General features: G+C 48.7%; 1 protein-coding gene across 50 annotated transcripts in view; it reads left to right on the plus strand.

The window, feature by feature from the left end:
* Window positions 1-15408, plus strand: part of DMBT1 (deleted in malignant brain tumors 1) — a 104349-nt gene extending 88941 nt beyond the window's left edge. For 47 of the 50 annotated variants that reach the window (XM_045164153.1, XM_045164165.1, XM_045164159.1 and 44 more), the window contains 14 exons: window positions 71-103; window positions 897-923; window positions 1655-1808; window positions 2105-2307; window positions 2707-3027; window positions 3528-3554; window positions 4150-4182; window positions 5248-5277; window positions 5512-5653; window positions 7288-7496; window positions 8575-8759; window positions 11770-12158; window positions 12751-13019; window positions 14850-15408. In XM_045164153.1, coding sequence (XP_045020088.1) covers window positions 71-103; window positions 897-923; window positions 1655-1808; window positions 2105-2307; window positions 2707-3027; window positions 3528-3554; window positions 4150-4182; window positions 5248-5277; window positions 5512-5653; window positions 7288-7496; window positions 8575-8759; window positions 11770-12158; window positions 12751-13019; window positions 14850-15016 — 2189 coding nt within the window. In that variant the 3' untranslated portion in view covers window positions 15017-15408. The remainder of the gene's footprint in view (window positions 1-70; window positions 104-896; window positions 924-1654; window positions 1809-2104; window positions 2308-2706; window positions 3028-3527; window positions 3555-4149; window positions 4183-5247; window positions 5278-5511; window positions 5654-7287; window positions 7497-8574; window positions 8760-11769; window positions 12159-12750; window positions 13020-14849) is intronic. The other 3 variants (XM_045164164.1, XM_045164166.1, XM_045164158.1) reach the window with 2 other exon arrangements.
* The last annotated feature ends 7410 nt before the right edge of the window (window positions 15409-22818 follow it).

A 22818-nucleotide genomic window follows, 5' to 3' on the forward strand; every position in this document is an offset into this window, starting at 1 on the left:
CATCAAAATGATGATGATGGAATTTAACAATTTTCAGCAGCCTCCTAAAATCACTTGTTTTTCGCTCTAGGTTGGCAGCCACCACAAACCACAACCACTCAGAGTAAGTAACACAATTTTCCACCTGCCCCACAGGCCTTGGGTTTCCTCTCCCCAGGCTTGGCTGCTGGTCTCCGGGCTGCAGTCAGGGTGCTCACTCTCCAATGAGTCCACCTCTCCTGACTGTATGCCACGTGATTACCCCAGCTGATGTCCCAACCCCAGGAGGGCTGGGCCTCTCTCCAGGCTCTTCTCTGTCCTTTACTAGTCTGACCAGGATGAGATTCCTACGTCTAGTCAGTCTCTAGATGATGCTGACCACCTGTTTCTGTCCAACTCCTTGCCTGGGACACTAGTCGGGGGTCAGCACAGACTGGATGGACCCTGCTTCACCGCCGAGCTTGGTGTGTCACCCGCAAAGGCTCCCAACAGCCTGCTTCTGAGTTGCCCCTGAACCACCGCTCCCTACCCCACCCTGCTTCCAGATATTTCCTCTGCATGCTCAGGCTTCCCTCCTCCCCACCGGGCTCCCTACAGCAGCAGCAGCTTCAGCCCGCCCCTCCCCATGATCCATTCTCTCAGTGATGCTCGTCTTCAGCCAATGGCCAGATCAATCCCTCACATCGAGGAGGGGACATCAAGTTTGTATGAGTGAAATTGCCCAGATATTTGCTGTTGTTTGTGAAGAACGATATGCGAGATTGGTGTTTCCTATTCAGCTCCCTGGTGCAACTCCTAGGCCGCCCTTTTCTGGCCACGAAGGGGCCGGGCACTCAGCATCCCTCTCAGGAAACTGATGGCTTCACTGCAGCCCATTGTGGATGCTGAAGCTGATCATGCTACCTCTTTTCTTGCAGCACCAGGAATCAACTTCTCCACTCCAGGTGAGCCCCGGCAGCCCCACCCAGCCAGGTTTGTCTCTGGCATTCCACCCTCTCAGGTTTCCAGAAGGAGAAGAGCAGACTCTACCTGGGGAGTCATTTCTCTCCAAGGACTGGAATCGGTTCAGTGACCAGCCGAGTCCCCAGGACCAGGGCTGTCACTCAGCTGTCCCTGGAGAGACCTCTGGTCCCCTGCCACCTCCTGCTGCCTGTGCCTGTTCAGTGAGAGAGAGAGGATTAGGTCCTCTGATCATTTCTATGAAAATAAGGGTCCCACTCATGCCATGCAGAACTGTGGCCATTTCCAAAACAGACGGAGTAGCAGCCTTACAGAGCTTTCTCTGCTAAATGCTCCTTCACATTGAGAGTAACCCCCAAATGATCTTTGCTGCTGCTGCTGCTAAGTCGCTTCAGTCGTGTCCAACTCTGTGCGACCCCATAGACGGCCACCCACCAGGCTCCCCCATCCCTGGGGTTCTGCATGCAAGAACACTGGAGTGGGTTGCCATTTTTAGGGCCCCTTGAAAACATCTGGTGCCAAAATGGGAAGGTGTGCTGCTGTGCATGCCAGTCCTTTTGGCCAGTCTCCGAGTAGGTGGAATGGTCAAGGCACTGAGAAGTCCTGCAGGAGGGAAAAGGACTTCCTGAAGACACTCACCCGGAACACAACCGCTGGTCACAACACCCCCAGAGACCCACCACAATGGGGATGTTCCTCTCTCTCTGCTCTACAGGTTCCTTTTCAAGTTGTGGTGGCTTCTTATCCAGTGCCAGTGGGAACTTTTCCAGCCCATCCTACCCAGGACACTACCCCAACAACGCCGACTGTGTCTGGGAAATACAAGTGAACCCCGGCTACCTCATAAACCTGGGCTTCGACACTCTGCAGTAAGTAACCCCCAGGCCACTTGGAGAAGGAGGCGTCTTCCATGGACCACCCAGTGGTTTGGGTTGGGTCCTGGGCCGGGAGGCTTTCTCGTCTTGGGTACCGTGGACGACGTTTCAGGTTTCTCTGATCCCCACCAGGAAGTATCAGACAATATTGGGCAGTCCTTTGATCTGATTAAGGAAGAGCAAGAAGAAGATCTTAGATTCGAGGACATTTCTCATAAAGTTCAAAATAGCTACAAAGTTTATGAGCAGCAGACATCCTGATGTTGACATGAACCCCGTTTTCCATACAGGTTGGAGACACACAGTAGCTGCAGTTATGACTATGTTGAAATCCTTAATGGACCGCTGAGTAGCAACGCCTCAGCGAGGAGAATCTGTCATTACACCAGGGAAATATTCACTTCTTATTCCAACCGATTGACTGTCCGATTTCGGAGTGACGGCAGTGTCCAAAAAACTGGTTTTTCTGCTTGGTATAACTCCTTTCCAAGAGGTGAGTACAAGACATAGTGAAGAGATCTGTACTTCCCAAGGGGATGGGGTTTTGGGGAAGGGGTGGATGCGGATTTGGGGATTAGCAGATGCAAACTACTACATTCAAATGGATAAACATCAAGGTCCCACTGTAGAGAACAGGGAGCTATATTCTGTAACCTGTGATAAACCGTGTGGAAAGAATATGGAAGCGGATGGGGAAAAGAATATATCTAGCAGATGAGGGATCTGAACTCTGTGATGTCAAGAGCCCCTTCCAGGTGGATCGGGTAGCTGTTTATTCACTGATCTGTGTCATTGGGTGGCTTTTGGGATGGGGAAAGAACCAGGGGTTAATTGGCTTTGGGTGTTTGCTGGGGGATGGGGTTCATCACCTCTTACAGTGTGCGTCTTTCAGATGTCAGCTTGAGATTGGTGAACTGGAACTCCTCCCATCCCACATGTGCTGGGCGTGTGGAAATCTACCATGGTGGCCAGTGGGGAACAGTGTGCGATGACAACTGGGACATTCAAGATGCCCAGGTGGTGTGCAGGCAGCTGGGCTGTGGATATGCAGTCTCAGCCCCAGGAAATGCCTACTTTGGCTCTGGCTCTGGTCCCATCACCTTGGATGACGTGGTGTGCTCAGGGGCGGAGTCCAATCTCTGGCAGTGCCGGAACCGAGGCTGGTTCTACCACAATTGTGGCCACCATGAAGATGCTGGAGTCATTTGCTCAGGTATTGGGTGATGTCATTTGCAGAAGGCCCCTTTCACCTGTGAGCTGCTGGAAACTGGAGCAGGGGAAACTGGAGGCCAGTGACTGATGGTGTCTGTGGCTAGTTCAGGGTGTGGGGGTGGGCAGGAGCTTGTCAGAGTACCCCTTGACTTGTGCACTTGGGAGACCTTGCAGAGGCCACTTCATCTCTGGTCCTTGTGCTGATCACTCAGCTGCTATCCAGCTTACCATTACTCTCCCATTTGCTTTATGGGCTTACCTTGTGGCTCAGAGGGTAAAGAATTCACCTAAAAGCAGAAGATGCTGGTTCGATCCCTGGTTTGGGAGGATCCCCTGCAGAAGGAAATGCAACCCACTCTAGTGTTCTTGCCTGAAGAATCCCATGGTCAGAGGAGCCTGGCGGGCTACGGTGTGTGGGGTCCCTAAAGTGCCCGAGATGAGTTAGCAACTAAACAACACCAACTTAGTGCGAAGGCTGATCATGCTTCCTCTTTCTTGCGGATGTACTGATCAACTCCTCCACTCCAGGTGAGTCCCTGCAGCCCCACCCAGCCAAGTCCTCTCCGGGATTCCACCTCTCAGGTTTCCGATAGAAGAGCAGCCTCCTCCTGAAGAGTCATTTCCCTCCGAGGACTCTGGAGGCTGTTCAGTGACCCGCTGAGTCCTCAGGACCAGGGCTGTCACTCAGCTGTCCCTGGAGGAACCTCTGGTCCCCTGGCACCTCCTGCTGCCTGCGCCTGTTCAGAGCCGCTGTGGGGTGGAGAGGATTATGTCCTGTGATCACTTCTATGAAAATAAGTGTCCCAGTCATGCCAAGCAGGACTGTCACCTTGTAGAACTATGACCGAATAGCAGCCCTACAGAGGTTTATCTCTTAAATAATCCTTCATGTTGAGGGCGATTCCCCAAATGATCTTTATGACACAAGGAAAATATCTGGTTCTAGTATGTTTGGATGTGCTGTGTCTCTAACCCCTTTTGTCTGGTCAGTGTAAATTGGTATAATCAAGGCTCTGAGAAGTCCTGAAGTAAGGAGAACGATTTACTTTCTCTGTCAAACTCTTGAGAATGGAATTAAAAACTGATCCAGCAATATCCTAAAATCACTTGGTTTTCTTTCTAGATTGGCTGTCCCCAACGACTACACCCACTCAGAGTAAGTATCACATTTTCCACCTGCCCTGCAGGCCTTGGGTTTCCTCTCCCCAGGCTTGGCTGCTGGTCTCCGGGCTGCAGTCACGGCGCTCACTCTCCAATGAGTTGACCGCTCCTGACTTTCCTGCCACGTGGCGTCTCTGTGGCTGATGTCCCAACCCCAGGAGGGCTGGGCCTCTCTCCAGGCTCTTCTTTGTCTTTTAATCACCTGACCATCCTAAGATTTGGGTCTCTGGTCAATGTCTAGGTGAAGTCTCCCACTGTGTAGGTCCCGCCCCACGTCTGGGACACTAGTCCCAGATCAGTGCAGCCTGGATGGAGCCTGGCATGTAATCAACAAAAGTTCCCAATAGCCTGCTTTTGAGTGGGTGCTGAACCGCCGCTCACTGCTCCCACCCTGCCCCAGATGTCTCCTCTGCATCCCCAGCTTCCCCTCCTCACCACCTTGTCTCCTACATCAGCAGCAGCAGCTTCAGGCTGCCCCTCCCCCTGACCCATTCTCTGCAGTGCTCTAGAGTATCTTCATCAAATGCCAAGGTCTGTCCCGGCCTCGAGGCTGGAATCCTCAGCACCGTCTGGACCCAGATCCTCAGTGCTCGGGATAATCTCTGGGGCTTGCAAATTCTTTCCCATTGTGGAGTTGATTCCTGCCATCCTTCCCATCCCTGCTCCATCCACACAGGGGGTCCCCAGTTATGCCATCTACTCTCATACCTAGGTTCCTTCACACATGCTGTTCCCTCTGCCTAGAGCACACTTCTGACCTTTTGGCCTCACCTCCCTGTGTACCCATCCCCTTTCCCTCCTCAGTCTGGATCAGGAGCCAAATCTCCCAGCTCTTAGCACCTCCTGGGCTCTGCTCCATCACAGTCCCATCCCCGGAGGCTGGGATTTGCTCTTTTCCATCCTCTTCTTTAGGCTGTGAGCTCCCAGAGGGCAAGTCCCGCATCTGGCATCTCGCTGGGAACTTGGGGTTGGCATTTTTCCAGCGCAGAGCTGACAAGGACTCAGCAGCTGAACCAAGGGTGCCAGGAAACTGATCATTATCTTTTCTGTTTGTCAACAGATCCTGTTTACAACGTCACCGGCCCAGCCGGTAAGTTCTGAGCCCCACTGACCAGTCCCCCTTCCCTTCTCCTTGATGAGTGACACTGGGGAGGGACGAGGAGAACAGTGAGGAGATGGCTTCCCTAGGTACGGCCTCCCTGCAGGGGCACCGCCCTGACCCTCAGTAGGTAGTCCAGGTGTAGGCACCTCCCGGTGGATTTCCCCCATGTGACTGTATGGTGTACACTGTGGGTCATCGGCATTTCTCCCTTTGTCCCAACAGCCTGCGGAGGTTTCCTGACCCAGTTTTCAGGGAACTTTTCCAGCCCATTCTACCCTAGGAACTATCCGAACAATGCCAAGTGTGTGTGGGACATTGAAGTTCAAAACAACTACCGAGTGACTGTGGCCTTCAGAGATGTCCAGTAAGTGCGTGTGTGGCGGGGAGGGCTGTGTGGTGAGCCCCTTGCAGACATTCTAGGAGGAGAGAAATGGCACTTCAGGAGAGATATTTGCCCCACTGCCCTTTTTTTTCTATGGGTTCCATTTTCGACCGAGCCTAGAAGCAGCCGTGGAGGGGACGCCAGGATCAAGGTCCTGTGTCAAGTTGCAGGTCCGTCACTACTTTGCTGTGTGACCTCAGGAAATCATTTAACTCTCCTGAGCCTCAAAAGAGGAGAATATAATATCCGCTCCCCTCCCCTCCTGGTTCCTGGGAAAGTCACAGGAGAAATATATGAAAATACTCGGGCAGTGTTACCCAATGCGAGGGATTATTGTTAGAAGTAGTGGTAGCACAAAGAATCCTATCAACCACACTAGTTTTTCTGAACTCTTTTCTCTCTGCTCCCTCTTTCTTGGGGGAGTGGTTTCGGGCAGAAGAGGAATAATTCCTGTGGCAGAGCTTAGGTTATCTGTTCCTCATCCAATGAAGGGTGGGAATCCTTGTTTTAAGCAGAGGAGACAACATCAGAACCACCAGGATATATGATTGGCTCAAGGGGCAGGGGTGACCACACTGAGACACCAGTAGCTTGGAGAGTCCTGGAAAGGGGGTACCATCATTTTTTCTCTAACAGTCACCACTGAACAAAGTAGTTTTTTTTTTCTTGATTTCTGCTTGCGGTGGCCTGGGAGTTTCTGCCTTGGAAATTCGTGTGGAGTTTTGCAAAAGATATGATGTTATTTTAACCTCTTCATCATTACTATTCATTTGGGGGATTGTACTTAAAGCTCATGAAATTCTACAGAGGAAAACTGACCGTGACTAGTTCTGAGCCAGCATCTTAATAACAATGACCACTGTTTGTGGCATCTTAGGAAGCACTTTTCCACTGTTAGAGCCTCCTGATAGCTCTCTTCAGTACACTTGCATTGGGAGATTTCACCTTTATAAATAAGAAATCTGAGCCACAGAGAGGTTATCTCATTTGCCCAGTATTTACTTGTTCAATTATTTGTTTCTGTCACTATAAATTCATGGATTTTAAGAAAAAAATTCTATGGGAAACTGGGGTCTTTTTCATCAAAGAAGAAGTCAAAGGTGGGATGTCATTCTTTATTACATACTGCGAAGGGCTGTCAAGAGAGGAGCTGTAGATTTCATATGCATGACCCCAAAAGGCAGGACTAAGACCGATGTATGGAAGTCATGGGAGGATGAACCTCCACTGGATTTAAGAAAGTCTAACAAACTGGTCGTTACCAGTGGGGAGAGGGGTTGAGGGAGGGGTGCTCGGGGTAGGGGATGAAAAGGGACAAACCATGATGTAGAAAACAAGCTACAAGGCTCTATGCTTTCAATACAGCCCAGGGAGGATAGCCAATATCTTTTAAATAAGTATATATGGAGTATAGCCTTTAAACATTGTAATCACTGTATTTACACCCATAACCTGTGTAATATTGTACATTGACTCTACTCTGGTAAAAAATGAAAGTCTATTTCTTTAGATTATTAATTTTGTCAGAGTTTCTGGCTTAGAGGTGTAACGCCTCTGACCGCTGGCATCAAATCCTGGTTGAAAGTGAAGCCAGACCATGTGTTCCATCTCTGCAGGCTGGAAGGCGGCTGTAACTATGATTACATCGAAGTGTACGACGGCCCCCACCACAGTTCCCCGCTGCTCGCCCGGGTTTGTGATGGGGCAAGGGGCTCCTTTACCTCATCGTCCAACTTCATTTCCATCCGCTTCATCAGCGACATCTCCATCACCAAGAGAGGGTTCTCAGCCGAATACTTCTCCATTCTTTCCAATGGAAACACGAGTAAGTCCCCGCCCATCCAGGGTGACACCTCTGAGCGCCTTCGGTGGCTCAGCCATCCCAGGGCTGTGGCAGGAGAAACGAGAGCCGTCCCGTCAGGCCACCAGGGCTTGGTGTGGGGCAGAAGGGGGCCAAGAGCAAAGGGTCTGGGGACTCTGGCTGCCCAGGACTGGCCGATGGGGGGTGGTTTGGCCTTTCTATGGACAGCAGAGATGAAGTAGAAGGGGCGAGAGGATGCTGTCACCAGACAGTGAGATGTCAGTGCCAAGGGCAGAGGGGACCACCTGGCTTGAGACCTTGTGGCCTTCCCAGAGTGTGGGACACTGTGACCATGTCCTGAGACCTAGCACATTCGGCTGATTCCTGAAAGTGGTCTGAGCTGCTCTCTCAGCCACATCCTGCAGAGGATGGTAGCCATGGTTGGATCTGTTAAATGGACTGATGTACAGATTGACCAGGGGCCGGGCAAGGAGATGTGCTGGATATCTTTGTAGTCAGGATTTTAAGCACTGACCTGCCCTTAGCTGCAGGACCTATGCTAAGTCCATAGCTAAGGATGTTGATTTCCCAACATCCCTGCAAGTTGCCCCAAGTGTTACTCTGTGTGTGTTAGTCACTCAGTTGTGTCTGACTCTTTGCAATGCCATGGACTGTAGCTCATCAGACTCCTCTGTCCATGGAATTCTCCAGGCAAGAATACTGGAGCGGGTTGCCATTCCCTTCTCCAGGGGATCTTTCCCACTCAGTGATCGAACCTGGGTCTTCTGCATTGTGGGCAGATTCTTCACCATTTGAGCCACCAGCAAAGCCCAAGTGCTATCCTACTAAAAGGATAAATGGCAACCTGGCAGAAACATTTTGTTGTTTTACATCTTGCCTCCATTTCTCCATCAGAGGAATCCTAGTCCCTGTGCCCTCATAGGGGTCTCAGGAGAATGAAACTGACTTGAGCCCCAGGGCATCTGGAGGGGGGGTGGTGAGCTGTGTCCACAGGAAGACCATGGGCCAGCCATCTCAGTCTTTTTCTGGGGGCTTAGCGGGGGTGCGCTGACTGACTGCACTGTCTGCCTTTGGCCCCCAGAGCTGCTTTGCCTGCAAAATCACATGGAAGCCAGAGTGAGGACGAGCTACCTCCAATCCCTGGGCTACTCTGTCAGGGACCTTGCTATTCCCGGCTCGGACACAAGCTACCAGTGTCAGCCCCAGATTACCTCGAGCCTGGTGACGTTCGTGATCCCCTACTCCAGCTGCGGCACCACCCAGCAGGTAACCCGGAGCTTCCCCCCACCTCCTGCCAAGCAAGCTTTCTTAGCGAAGGATGCTATGCTTTGGGAATCCTGGGGACCCAGAAAATATGACTGTGGTATAACCAGAACATAATCTGGGTGAGGATATAAATGTGTTCCTTGGTGTCATGACTTGGCTCCAGCCACGTTCAAACAGAAAAAGGAAGGAAGGTCAGCGGGGAGTTTTTTCCCACAGTGTCCACCAGAGAGGGTGCCTGGCAGGCTGCCATCAGGTCAGCAAGAACAGTAGCAACTCCCAGGGGCCGTTTCAGGTTTTGAAGGTCCTAGAGCTTATATAGGTTGAGGTTGGGGTGGGTGAGAGGGACGGGTGCCTCCTTCGTGGAAAGAACGCAAGCATATCTTACTTTTAGAAATCTTACAGAAACGCATGGTGGTGCCAGCACACTGCTGACCCCTGGGAGGACCTGTGCATGGGGTTGGGGTGGGGATAGGGGTGCTAAAGCCTAAACTTAATTGTTTTTTAGTTGCTCAGTCGTGTCCAACTCTTTTGCAACCCCATGGACTGTAGCCCACCAGGCTCCTCCATCCATGGACTTTTCCAGGCAAGAGTACTGGAGTGGGCTGCCATTTCCTTCTCCACTAAAACCACTTTCAGTTCAGTTCAGTCACTCAGTTGTGTCCGACTGTTTGCGACCCCATGAATCGCAGCACTCCAGGCCTCCCTGTCCATCACCAACTCCCAGAGTTCACTCAGACTCACGTCCATCGAGTCAGTGATGCCATCCAGCCATCTCATCCTCTGTGGTCCCCTTCTCCTCCTGCCCCCAATCCCTCCCAGCATCAGACTCTTTTCCAATGAGTCAACTCTTCGCATGAGGTGGCCAAAGTACTGGAGTTTCAGCTTCAACATCATTCCCTCCAAAGAAATCCCAGGGCTGATCTCCTCCAGAATGGACTGGTTGGACCTCCTTGCAGTCCAAGGGACTCTCAAGAGTCTTCTCCAACACCACAGTTCAAAAGCATCAATTCTTTGGCGCTCAACCTTCTTCACAGTCCAACTCTCACATCCATACATGACCACTGGAAAAACCATAGCCTTGACTAGATGGGCCTTTGTTGGCAAAGTAATGTCTCTGCTTTGGAATATGCTATCTAGGTTGGTCATAACTTTTCTTCCAAGGAGTAAGCATCTTTTAATTTCATGGCTGCAATCACCCATCTGCAGTGATTTTGGAGCCCAAAAAAATAAAGTCTGACACTGTTTCTCCATCTATTTCCCATGAAGTGATGGGACTGGATGCCATGATCTTCGTTTTCTGAATGTTGAGCTTTAAGCCAACCTTTTCACTCTCCACTTTCACTTTCATCAAGAGGCTTTTTAGTTCTTCTTCACTTTCTGCCATAAGGGTGGTGTCATCTGCATATCTGACCACTTTAGTTACTTGTTAAACTTTTCTCTTTTCACAAGTCTTTCTGGAAGGGACTAACTCAGAGCTGAGCTCTGCAACTTCAGACATGGAGTCAAAGCCTCTGCAACACATGCTGTTCTAAAGAATAATTATATTTAGGTTGTACAAGTGCTGGCTTCAGAAGGGAACTTATCTAATCTCCCAAATGGCCAGGAATGCACTTTTGCTCCTCACGGTGTACATGTGTAACTGACTCAATGACTCACTTTTTTTTTTTGACTCAGCTGCAAGGCATGTGGGATCATAGTTCCCTGACTAGGCACTGAAACTTCATCCCCTGCCCTTCAACCACTGGACCACCAGGGAAGTCCCCCTTCCATGTTTTTTTTTTTTTTTTTTTTTTAAGAGTACGGTTGTTTTACATATTACAAGGGCTTCTATCTAGGCCACTATTTTTGTGTCCATTCCTGCAAAGGCGCCCACAACTGGTGGGAACTCATACCAGGCAAGGTTCTGACCATCACAGCATTTGGGAGGGAGAGTCCTCCCCCCTCTCCCCTGTCTCCACCTGCTGCCCTTGTGCTCACCTCACCTGCTGCCAGAGGATCGTGACCATAGGGCTTCCAAGGGCACTTCTTCACCTGTGACCTTTTGGCCATTTGGGCTTGCTACTGCCAGCTCCATCCTTCTTCCATCACAGTACTTTGGCAGGGCTTCTATGCTCTGGGCCTTTCCTCCATTCCATGAATTTTTATTGATGCTAATGATGCTCTTGTCAGCACTACCAAGCTCTGGGAAAAGAGAGATGCTTAGACATCGCCCTTCCTTGAGTTGCTCACAGACCATCAGGTTGCGAGACTCTTTTCCCTGGAGAGGTTGCTCTTACGAGACATAAGCACATCAAACAGCATGAGAGACCAACAATCATATGAGTTTGCTGCTTCCTGAAAGGTACAGTAGGAAATGGTGTTGTGGTTTGGGGAGCGGAGAGCCAAAGCATGACGGAAGTGCTCCTGCATTGCCATGGCACCCACCCCGTGCTCCATAAGAGCCTCTGGGGAGGTTCCTGCCCAGAGGTCAGAGAGCTGCCACGGCTATAAGTCTGGATCTCTGTTATCTTGGGCTCCGGCAGCTTCAGACACCAAGCTGCAATAGCTACACGCATCCCCACAGCACAGTGAAATCGAATCCTGCTAGCCGCCCCTCCCTCACAACTGCCTCCCTTGATTTCTCCCAGCAAGAGTGAGACTGAAACAGAACAGCCCGAAGGGCCCCGAGCCAGGAAGACCAAACTCAACTTAGTCATGCAGCTGGGGTAGGGATCATCCGGACACACCCATCCTTCCATGAGCAGCAGCTCCCGGGAGGACCACCAGCCTCATGGTCTGTATCATGAGGCAAAGGAAAGGGGAGGTATGAAAGAAGGGAATCTTGCTGGGAAGTGTGTCCATCCCAGGTAACAGTAGCCATAGCGACAGGTACCTCCCATCTCTCTGAGGCTTTGGAAGCATTTTGCAGTCTTGCAGCATCACTTCAATCTCCTCCTAACCCAAGCCAGCAATGAGATGCCCTTAGTGGATGACATTTGCCTGATTGTGTTCTCCTTCCTGCCCCTCCCAGGTGGATAACGACACCATTACCTACTCCAACTTCCTCAAAGCGACTGCTTCAAGAAGCATTATCAATAGGAAGAGGGACCTCCAAATTCACGTCAGCTGCAAGATGCTCCAGAACACCTGGGTTAACACGATATATGTTACTAACGACACCATCGAGGTTGAGAACATACAATACGGCAATTTTGACGTGAACATTTCCTTTTATACATCCTCTTCATTCCTGTATCCGGTGACCAGCAACCCATACTATGTGGACCTAAACCAGAATTTGTACCTTCAGGCTGAAATCCTCCGTTCTAACCCCTCCCTAGCCTTATTTGTGGACACCTGTGTGGCATCACCGAATTCTGATGACTTTACATCTTTGACCTACGATCTCATCCGGAGCGGGTAAGTAGCGTCTTCTGGGAGTGGACTTCAGCTTTTACCTGATAAACTCATGCCCAGCTAGCCCAGAGCACAAGGAAGGCAGACTGGGCTCCAGTAGCTCAGGCTTCAGTAGCCAGGCTATCATTTCTGGGTATCTGGAGAACTCAGGGAGTCGTCAGTTGTCATCCAGCAGGTTAGCTATAAAGTAACATTAGACCAAGTGACTAAACTCCAGCTGAGTCTTAAGGTTCCAAAGATATGCATGTAGCAGGAGCAACATTGATTTTGAAGCAGACTGCAGTTGAGAAGCCAGCTCAGCACCATGCTAGCTGCATCACCCTGGATAGAAAATTGCACCTCTCTGAGCCAGTTTCTTTAGCCATCAGATGAGTATAGTGAAGCCCTTATCCCAGTCTGTTGGGAAGGTTAAACAAGGGGTAGATGGGGCAGTGGATAAAGAGCCTGCCCAGCAGGTGGTCCACAGGAGGGTTGTGAAGGGAGCAGGTGACCCCATGACCGCCATCCTCCCCAGAGGACGTGCACCGTGTGGTCGGGTGGCATGAGGAGCGCAGAGCCTTGCTGAGAGCTCACAGCCACTCCTCTGCTCCTCCAGGTGTGTGAAGGATGAGACCTACCAATCCTACCACCAGCCCTCGTCCAACATCGTCCGCTTCAAGTTCAGTTCCTTCCACTTCCTGAACCGCTTCCCCTCCGTGTACCTGAAGTGCAAGATGGTCGTGTGCCGGGTGTATGACCCCTTCTCCCGCTGCAACAGAGGCTGCATCATGAGGGCCAAGAGGGACCTGAGCTCCTACCAGGAGAAGGTGGATGTCGTCCTGGGACCCATCCAGCTGCAGGCCTCACCCCAGAAGAGGAATCTCGGTAGGTGGCCCCCCTCCCACCCCGCCATCTGCCTGGGACCTGGACCGTGAACCACAGGGACTCAGGCTGCTTCTGTGGGTGTCCTATTTCCCTTTGAATAGGGCACCCGTGCTATATGACATGGAGTCAATACAGAGTCGAACTAGACCTGGTTCCCATGTTCTTCCAAGGGCTTCTGGTCTGTGGGGGGATGCATGTGAGGGGTTTGGTCAAGACAGTTCTAACCTGGGACACAGCACACCTGACACCTTTATCCTGTGAGTTCTGAATACCGATCTCACACTCATCCATGAAACAAAAACGTTAATCCTTAGCTCTTAGGACTGCAGAAAGTGTTACATAAAACACCATTAGTTACATTGCTTTGGCCTCTGCCTGGTACAAGCCATTGGCTGCAAAGATCAGTGACTTTGTTAGCATTATATTGTCATCAGTGTTAACATTAATGATCACGTTACTACCTATGATGATGACAAACTGTACCCTCAGGGTCGTGACCTCAGGGTCGTGACCTCAGGGTCGGTGCAGGGCCGTGTAGATCCAGGCAGGACTGGTTTATTCTGACGGCTCCCAGCGGTTGACCCTGGAAAAGCCATTTCATTTTCTGCACCTGGAATGGGGAGCAGAGTTCCCCTGCTGTGCTGTTCTGTTGTGGGTGCACATGAGGTTATGTTTGCAGAGGGATTCCCATCATTTCTGGTCCAGGCTGGGCCAGGCCAACAAATGTGGTGGTGTTAGTGATGGGGCAGCAGTAGCTGCCACAAACCCCACTGAGGGCACAGGCTCCTCCTCACAGAGGTTCTTTGACAGCTCCCTCCCTCCCAGGGCCCAGACCCAGGCCCTCCCCTAGTCTGGCTGCTTCCAGGCTCTTCCTTCACATTTTCAGCATTCCGGGCATCTTTGTTGTTGTTCAGTTGCTCAGTCGTGTCTGACTCTTTGCGATGCCATGGACTGCAGAATGTCAGGCACTGTCCTTCACTATCTCCCAGAGCTTGCTCAAACTCATGTCCACTGAGTCGGTGATGCCATCCAACCATCTCATCTTCTGTCATCCTCTCCTCCTGCATCCAATCTTTCCCAGCATCAGGGTCTTTTCCAATGAGTTGGCTCTTTGCATCCCCAAAGTATTGGAGCTTCAGCATCAGTCCTTCCAGTAAATGCTCAGGGTTGATTTCCTTTAGGGTGGACTGGTGTGATCTTTGGAAGATCATCTCTGGAAGCTCTATTATGTGCTAGGAGATAGAACTAAATAGATCAAAACCCCTGCAGCTCCAGCAGGAGGAGACACAGCTCCATCACAGGTCACCCGCCATGGGGGGTGGAGCTACAGAGAGAAGGAAGGCGGGGCAGGGACAGGGCAAAGGGTGCCAATGGGGCACCGCTCCTGTCTCTCCTCTCTCTCTATTCCCACTGACACGGCAGTAGCTTAAGGCCTGTGTCTCTGCCTCTTGCTGGGACCTTTGTAGCCATTCCCAGATGGGGTCAAATGCCCCAACTCCCTCCCTTCACATCCATTAGGAGCCTTCAGCCAGAGAGACTATCCCAAAGCCCATCTCTGCCCTTCTGTTTAGAATCCTTCATTGCTCCTAAGAGCTGACAAGACACTGTGAAATCTCCCACGGCTGACACTCAGCTGCCCTCGAGGGAGGGAATCTGGCTTCAGTTTCCTGAAAAGCACTCCTCTCTCCCTTTATTTTTTTCCCTCCCACCAAATGGTTCTGATTGCCATCACCGTGCCCTGGGACCCACCCTCCCACCCCGCCCTTACTTGTCTTCCCTTCTCCTTCCCTGCTGGGCTCATCCTGACCCCAAGTCTCCTCTCCTTCCCAGACCGGCAGGTGGTGGACATAGAGGAGGAGACCAGCACCCACGGGAACTACCACACCGCCCCCATTTTTGCCGGGGTCCTCGCGGTCATGGTCGTGGCCGTGGCAGCCTTCACACTGGGGCGGAGAGTGCGGGCGGCCCGTGCCCAGCCTCCAAGCACTAAGATGTGAAGCAGGAGGATGTGGTGCTCAGACCCAAGTCCCTGTGCTCTGGAGCCACGTGAGGAGGGAAGAAACCAGCATCCAGAGCTTGGTACCCAGAGCACACAACTGTGTTAAACTCTGGCCGGGTGCATGGTGGGGGTGGACGGAGGAGGGGGGTGAGAAAGATGAGAGCAGTTTCCCCCAAAACACAGGCTTGGCGCAGGGACAAAATGTCAGGCAAGCAGGTCAGGCACCTAAAAATCCCACCTGCAGCAGGGATCTTACACACTAGGAGCACTCGTTGCAGATAGAATTTCTTTTCTGACTTTTTAGGAACCAGATTCTTTGGCCTGTGGTGTATATATCTTAGCCTTTCCTTGTTATAGAGCAAGCTGAATAAAGAACTTTTTTCAAAGCAACTGTCAGATTGGTCACTTGTTTCCGGGGCTGCACCCAGCATGGACCTCTTCATGTTTGGTAGACGGGTAGAGGGGCTCCCGCAGGAATGAGAATGGCCGCGGGGCCCTGCGCTGTAGTGACTCCAAGACTGAGGAGACTGTGGAGTGAGCAGTGGACAGACGGGACCGACACAGCTTCCCAGCCGTTTCCACTCAGGGCCCCTGGGGGTCTTCATAGGCAAGGTGACCGTGGGTGGGCAGACTGCCACCCACCCCCACATCTGCCTGCCTCCCCTCCCAGACCCATTACAGCCTCTGTAGAAGAGCCTTGGGGACACTTCCTTCTTGCTATGAGTCCTTGATGGAGCAGGTAGTTTCAGGAGGCCGAGGCTGACCTGAGGGCCCTGGGGCAGCATCAAGCTGGGACTGTGGGTTGAGAGGGTGAAATGTCAGGAGCTTACAAGGGGTCACAGGACAGAAACCAGCAGTGACCCTGGACACATCTCCTTCCTCCCATGTGATCTCCTGGGAGGTGTGAGGAGGAGAGTGGATTTGGTGGAGGGTCAGGGAGTTCAGGAAGTGGGAACCTTTAAAGTCTTTGTGAAGGCATCTCCTGCCAGGCTGACAGGGGGCCAGGTTGACGCTGCGGCAGAGGGTTGGCCATGTGGCCAATAAAACCTCTGTCCTTTGGCCAATGGATCCTCATTTAAATCACTCTTGTTTGGGAGGAGGCCACTCACCCTGCTTTTCCGGGACCTTTTTGGTTTAGCACAGCTCTCCTGTGTCCTGGGAACACTCTCTGTCCCCAACAAACTGGGAGCATTAGTCAACCTAGACTTCCGGCGGCAGGACTACAGGGGAGCTGGTGTCTAGCTTCCCATGACAACCACCAAAGGCAGACAGGAAGGAGATGGAGGCAGGAGACCAGGTCACAGTGCAGGGTCTAAGTTGGCTGCTACCTACCTTGGTCCCAGGACACAGAATTTGGGAGACCACCCTTGGCTCAGGTCATTGGTCATTTTTATGATTTTGGTCTCTAGGAGCCGAGAACAGATGGGTGAGAAAACTTGAGGTTTTGCTCTGGACGAGATCAAGACCCTGAGTTACAAAAGCATGTGGGCCTTCGTGGTGTGTATGTGTGTGTCTCTGTGTGTGCCTGTGTGTGTGTGTGTGTGAGTGTGGATCTGGAGTGGTCTGGACACTGTCTTCCAGCATCATTTGAGGATGTTGAGTCAGCATCATTCATGTTCAGTCTCTGCCTGCAGGAGAAATGGAAAAAAAGAGTCTCTAATCGGGAAGGGTCCCTGGTGGCTGGAGTCTCAGGACCCAGTTCTAACAGGAAGCCCGTTTCAGGAGGAGATTCCTGGAAGGGAGGCTAGTCCTGCTCTGACTTCTCTGTGGAGGGAAGAAAGCATTTGGGAGTTGTCTGCCTTTTCAGAAGGACCAGCTGGCATTTGCTCACAGGCTGTGTCCACAAAGCCCCCAGCGCTGAGCTCACCCTGGGCTGAGCTTTTCGGGGACACAGAGCAGTCAGATGAGGCTCCAGCCTCATCCCTGGACTTGTTCTCAGTTTGTAACTGTGTCTGTAATGTGCCTGACTCTGTTCTCTAACACAGGAAAGCAGATGGACACCATTCCTGGAGACAAGTCTGCTGAACTGGAATCCAGTTTAGCTTGAAGGGAAGGCAAAAGTTTACCTTTACCGCATTAGGATTTTATGTGTCAGGGCCTGTGAAATCAGCTGACAGCAGACAACTCAACAGGAGAAAAGCAGACAAGCTTATTTAGTGCAAGTTGTACATAAAGTGAGGGGAGACTTCTTAAGAAATGAAAAATCCCCAAATTGGGAAACTTACTTGTTTTTATATGTATTTCAACAAAGAGAAGCAACTGTGGAAAAGTAATCACATTATGAGGGGAGGATAAGATAGAATTATTTTATCAAGATCTCTGTGTGTAGAATTCTCTGGACTCAACTTTATGTCCTGATGATAAGAATGTTATTTCCTTCTGGCATAAAGGGGATGCATTTCAATGGCAACCTATTTCCTGCTTATAAGAAAAACAAAGAAGGTCAGAGCATGCATGTGTGTATGCTGTTTTTCTGGATTTGCCTTTTTTCCAAGTGTCTTTAAATCAAAATAGTCAATATGCCATAGCAACATATTTTACAGTGGGAAGTTCTGAATTCCTTCAGGGGTAAACATAAAAACATGTTCAAGACTTTAAATAGGCTCAGTTGTTTTAAAACTAAGTCATTTCTCACTTTAGAATTACTCCGGAGCCTCTTTGGCTGACCTGGTGCAGGCCAGTGGTTTGCCGTCTTCACTGCTCCCAACTTCAGCTCTTACAAAGGTGACTTTCCAGTCACTTTGAGAAACATTCCTTGGCCTTTGGGTAAAAACCTCCCTGCAATTCACTACATGACTATATGGATAACATAGGGGAAAAAAGTCAAAAGCTCACGTGGGTTCAAATAGAAGAGCAACATTTCTAAGACCTGGAAACATTGATGAAATACTAATGGCTGGTGGGGTGAAGCTCAGGGGTTACATGGGACCTGGGACCCCCTGTCTCTCCCACAGGCAGGACCTACTGGAAGGACCAGGAGCCAGCCAACCTCATGGGGACTGATGAGCATCAACCCACCCAATGACCATCAACCGAGAGAGGCTGATGAAAATCTTCTGCTGGATCTGGGGCCCCACTGTGGGAGGCAGAAGACAGACACAGCTGGTGCTCTTGGATCTCTGACCAGATCTCCTACTAGAGCTGCCCTTTCCCAGTCTCTCTGCAGGAGGTTCAGCTGGTTCTGGACTCATGGCCCAGGAAAGGGCCATGTGGAGATCACTGCAAAACTGCTAAGACAGGAGAGGAGAGTGTGGGGATGGAGGATGGGGACAGGGCAGAGGAAGAAAGACACAGAGATTCACAAAAACATCCCACTCCAAATGGACCTGTGAAACCAAACGACAACACATAAAATAGACGAAATGCTAAACATGTTGGCCAATGAAATCAACAAATGGAACAGATATTCACTCTGGATTAGCTTGTTTGGGTGAATGTTTTAACAAGGTGGGCTTCCCTAGTGGCTCAGATGGTAAAGCGTCCATCTGCAATGCAGGAGACCCGGCTTTGATCCCTGGGTTGGGGAGATCCCCTGGAGAAGGAAATGGCAGCCCACTCCAGTATTCTTGCCTGGAAAATCCCATGGACCATGGAGCCTGGTAGGCTACCGTCCATGGGGTCACAAAGAGTCAGACATGACTGAGCGACTTCACTTTTCACTTTTAACAAGGTGAATTTTAGGTAACATAGGATGAACCATTTTAAAGTGTACTTCAGTGGAATTTGGTATAAGCACCATATTGCTGCTGCTAAGTCACTTCAGTCGTGTCCAACTCTGTGCAACCCCATAGACGGCAGCCCACCAGGTTCCTCCGTCCATGGGATTTTCCAGGCAAGAGTACTGGAGTGGGTTGCCATTGCCTTTTCCAAATCACCATGTTGGGCAACCACCACCTCTGTCAACTTGCAATGCATTTTCAGCAGCCCTAAATGAAGCCCTGTACCCATAAATGGTCATCCCTCTCCCCCTCCATCCAATTGGAAGATTAACACTACCTCGCAACCATGAATCTTTTATGTCTTTATGGATTTTCCTAGCATTCTAGATTAATTTTTTTAAGATTAATTTTTAAGAACACTCCTGCAAAGATTGTAATTGGAATCTTAAAGGTGACCAATGGTATCATTGAAAGCATAACTTCTAACATTTCTAAAAAAAGTTATTTTGAAATAACTTAAAACTCATACAGGCACAGATTCTCAACAAAATCCTAGTATACTGAACCCAGCAATGTATAAAAAGAATTATGCACACAGTCATGTGGGGTCTATTATGAGTACACAAGTCTGGCTCAACCTTCAAAAGTCAATTATTGTAATCTAGCACATCAAAAAGGCAAAAAAGAAAAATCACATGATCAGAACAATATATGCATGAAAACACTTGAAAGAATTCAGCTCATTCATCAGAAGTATTCAGAGTGAAATAGAAACAGAGAGAAACTTCCTCAGCTTGTTAAAGAATATGTATAAAAACCCCATAGCTGGCATCATACTTACTGAGAGACAATGCTTTCCCACAAATATCTGGGTCAGGGCAAGTATATCCTCTCTTACTATTCATTTTCAGTATCATACTAATTACTGAAAAGTTTTGTTTCCAGTATGCAATAGGCAAAGAAAGTAAGTAAAAAACATTCAGATTGGTAAGGAAGATATACACTTTGTTCACAGATGACATGATCATTTCTTAGATAATGTGAAAGAATTGTTTAAAAAAAAACTACTGGAAGTAATATATGACCATAGTAAGGCTGCAGAATAAAAAGGTTAATACACAAAAGTCAATTGCTTGCCTATATATTAGCAATGAACAAGCAAAAAAATTGAAATAAAACCTATATAATTAGGTTAGAACCCCAAAATGAAATGCTGAGGTTTTAATCAAGCAAAATTGTTTCATGATTTATATGAGAAAACCCACAAAACTCTGTTGAAAGACATCAAAGGCCAGCTAAGTGAATGGAGAGACAATCCATGTTCATGGCCAGGAAGACTCAGTATTGTCAAGATCCCAAATTGAGCTATGAATTCAATGCAACTCCTTTTGATATCCCAGCAAGTTCATTTGTGGGTATTGACAAGCTGATTGAAAGCTTTATTTGCGGAGGGAAATGATTCAAATAGATGAGAAATTATTGAAGGAGAAGAACAAAATTGGGAGACTGACACTATCTGACTTCACAATTTACTACAATGCTACAGTTACCAAGAGAGTATGATCAGCTCACACAGCTTAATTAAAACAAAACAAAACAAAATCGCTCAAAAAAATGCAGAAGTCCTAAACAGACATTTCTCCAAAGAAGACACACAGAGGGCCAATAGGCATATGAAAAGAATCAATACCACTAATTATTAGAGAAATACAAGTCAAAACCACAATGAATTATCACCTCACACTGATCAGAATGGCCATGATTAAGATGTCTACAAATAGCAAATGCTGGAGAGAGTGTGGAGAGAAGGGAACACTCTACACTGTTGGTGGGAATGTAAATTGGTGATGCCACTATGGAGAACAGTACAAAGGTTCCTTAAAAACTAAAAATAGAGTTAATATATGATCCAGAAATCCCACTTCTAGGCATATATCCAGAGAAAGCTCTAATTAAAAAAGATACATGTTCTTCCCTGGTGGTACAGTGGTTAAGAATCTGCCTGCCAATGCAGGGGCCATGAGTTCGATCCCTGGTCCAGGAAGATCCCACATGCCACCACGGAGCAGCTAAGCCTGTGCGCCACAGCTACTGAAGCCTGTGCTCCACAAGAGAAGCCACTGCAATGAGAAGCCTGTTCACCTCAACGAAGAGTAGCCCCGATCTCCACAACTAGAGAAAGCCCACAGCAATGAAGACTCAGTGCAGTCAAAAATAAATACAGAAAAATAATTTTAAAAGATACATGCACTCTAATTAAAAAATATACATCATTGCAGCACTGTTGACAAAAGACATGACATGGAAGCAATTTAAAAGCCCATTGACAGGTGAAAGAATAAAGATGTGGTGTATATATACATATATAGAGAGATACATACATACTACTACTGCTAAGTCGCTTCAGTCGTGTCAAACTCTGTGCGACCCCATAGATGGCAGTCCACCAGGCTCCCCCGTCCCTGGGATTCTCCAGGCAAGAACACTGGAGTGGGTTGCCATTTCCTTCTCCAATGCATGAAAGTGAAAAGTGAAAGTGAAGTCGCTCAGTCGTGTCCGACTCTTAGTGACCCAATGGACTGCAGCCAACCAGGCTCCTCCGTCCACGGGATTCTCCAGGCAAGAAAACTGGAGTGGGTTGCCATTTCCTTCTCCAATGCATGAAAGTGATAAGTGAAAGTGAAGTCGCTCAGTCGTGTCCGACTCTTAGTGGCCCCATGGACTGCAGCCAACCAGGCTCCTCCGTCCACGGGATTCTCCAGGCAAGAGTACTGGAGTGGGGTGCCATTCTCCATACATACATACTACTCAGCCATAAAAGAATGAAATAATGTCATTTGCAGCAACATGAATGGACCTAGAGGTTGTCGTATTAAGTGAAGTAAGTCAGAGAGAGAGACAAATGTCATATGATATCAGTTACATGTGGTATCTAATCATATATCTTGGTTCTTACACACAAGAGTTGAAAACATGTTCATACAAAAGTCTGCACTCAGATATTATGCAGCTTTATTAATAACTGTCATAACTCAGAAGTAACCAAGATGTCCTTTGGAAGGTGAATGGGTCAGTAAAGTAGAGTACATCCAGAAATGGAATATTTTGTAGCACTAAAGAGAAATGAGCTATCAAACCACAAAAAGACACTTGGAAGAAACTGAAAGGCATATTGATAAGTGAAAGATGCCAATCTGATAAAGCTCTGCCCTGTACCATTATAGCCATTTGACATTCTAGAAAAGGTAAAGCTCTGAAGACAATAAAAAGGTCAATGGTTTGTAGGGCTTAAGGGAGAACGATGATGATGTGAAGCACAGAGGATTTTGAAAACTGTGATAATACTCCATGTGCTGTTATAATGATGGATCCATGTCATATATTTTGTCCAAACCCATGGATGTTCAACACCAAGATTGAACCCTCATGTACACTATGAACCTCAGGTGATCATGATGCTTCAACTCTGATTCATCAGTTATGACAAATGTTCCACTCTGGTGAGTTTTGATGATAGTAGAGGAGGCTGTGCATGTGTGGAGCATGGGTTATGTGGGGAACCTCTGTTCCTGTCTCATAATTGTGCTCTGAATCTAAAACTGCTTTAAAAAACAGTCTCATGATGGAACTTCCCTGGTTGTCCAGTGGTTAGGACTCCACCCTTCCACTTCTGGGGCCCATGTTTGATCCCTGGTCAGGAAACAAAGATCCCACAAGTGATATGGCATAGTCAAAAAATGGTCTTATGGAAACAAGCATAATGAGACAGATTTTAAAAATAAGCATTTTACCCATTCATCCATTCATTACTTCTTTGATTTAATAAATATTGTTTGTCAAAAAAAGAACTAGCAATTCAAAGTTTTCTGCTTCAAAAAGCCATGCTTCCTGAGAGTTTTTTCTAGTAGTACAAAGTGAGTTTTATTTAGCACCTAACATATGAGATAATTTCACATAAATTATAAGAAAGACTTGACAGAGAAATGAAGGGTACTTGGTGCAAATTTTGTCACAGGATGTAATGGATTACAATTTCCTGAGAGTTTTTTTAAAAAGAAATATAACTCTCAACAAAGTGTATATAGAGGGAACACAATTCAACATAATAAAAGCCATATACAACAAATCCACAGCTCATATC

Source organism: Bubalus bubalis, chromosome 23 (assembly GCF_019923935.1).
Source record: "Bubalus bubalis isolate 160015118507 breed Murrah chromosome 23, NDDB_SH_1, whole genome shotgun sequence".
Classification (NCBI taxonomy): Eukaryota; Metazoa; Chordata; class Mammalia; order Artiodactyla; family Bovidae; genus Bubalus; species Bubalus bubalis.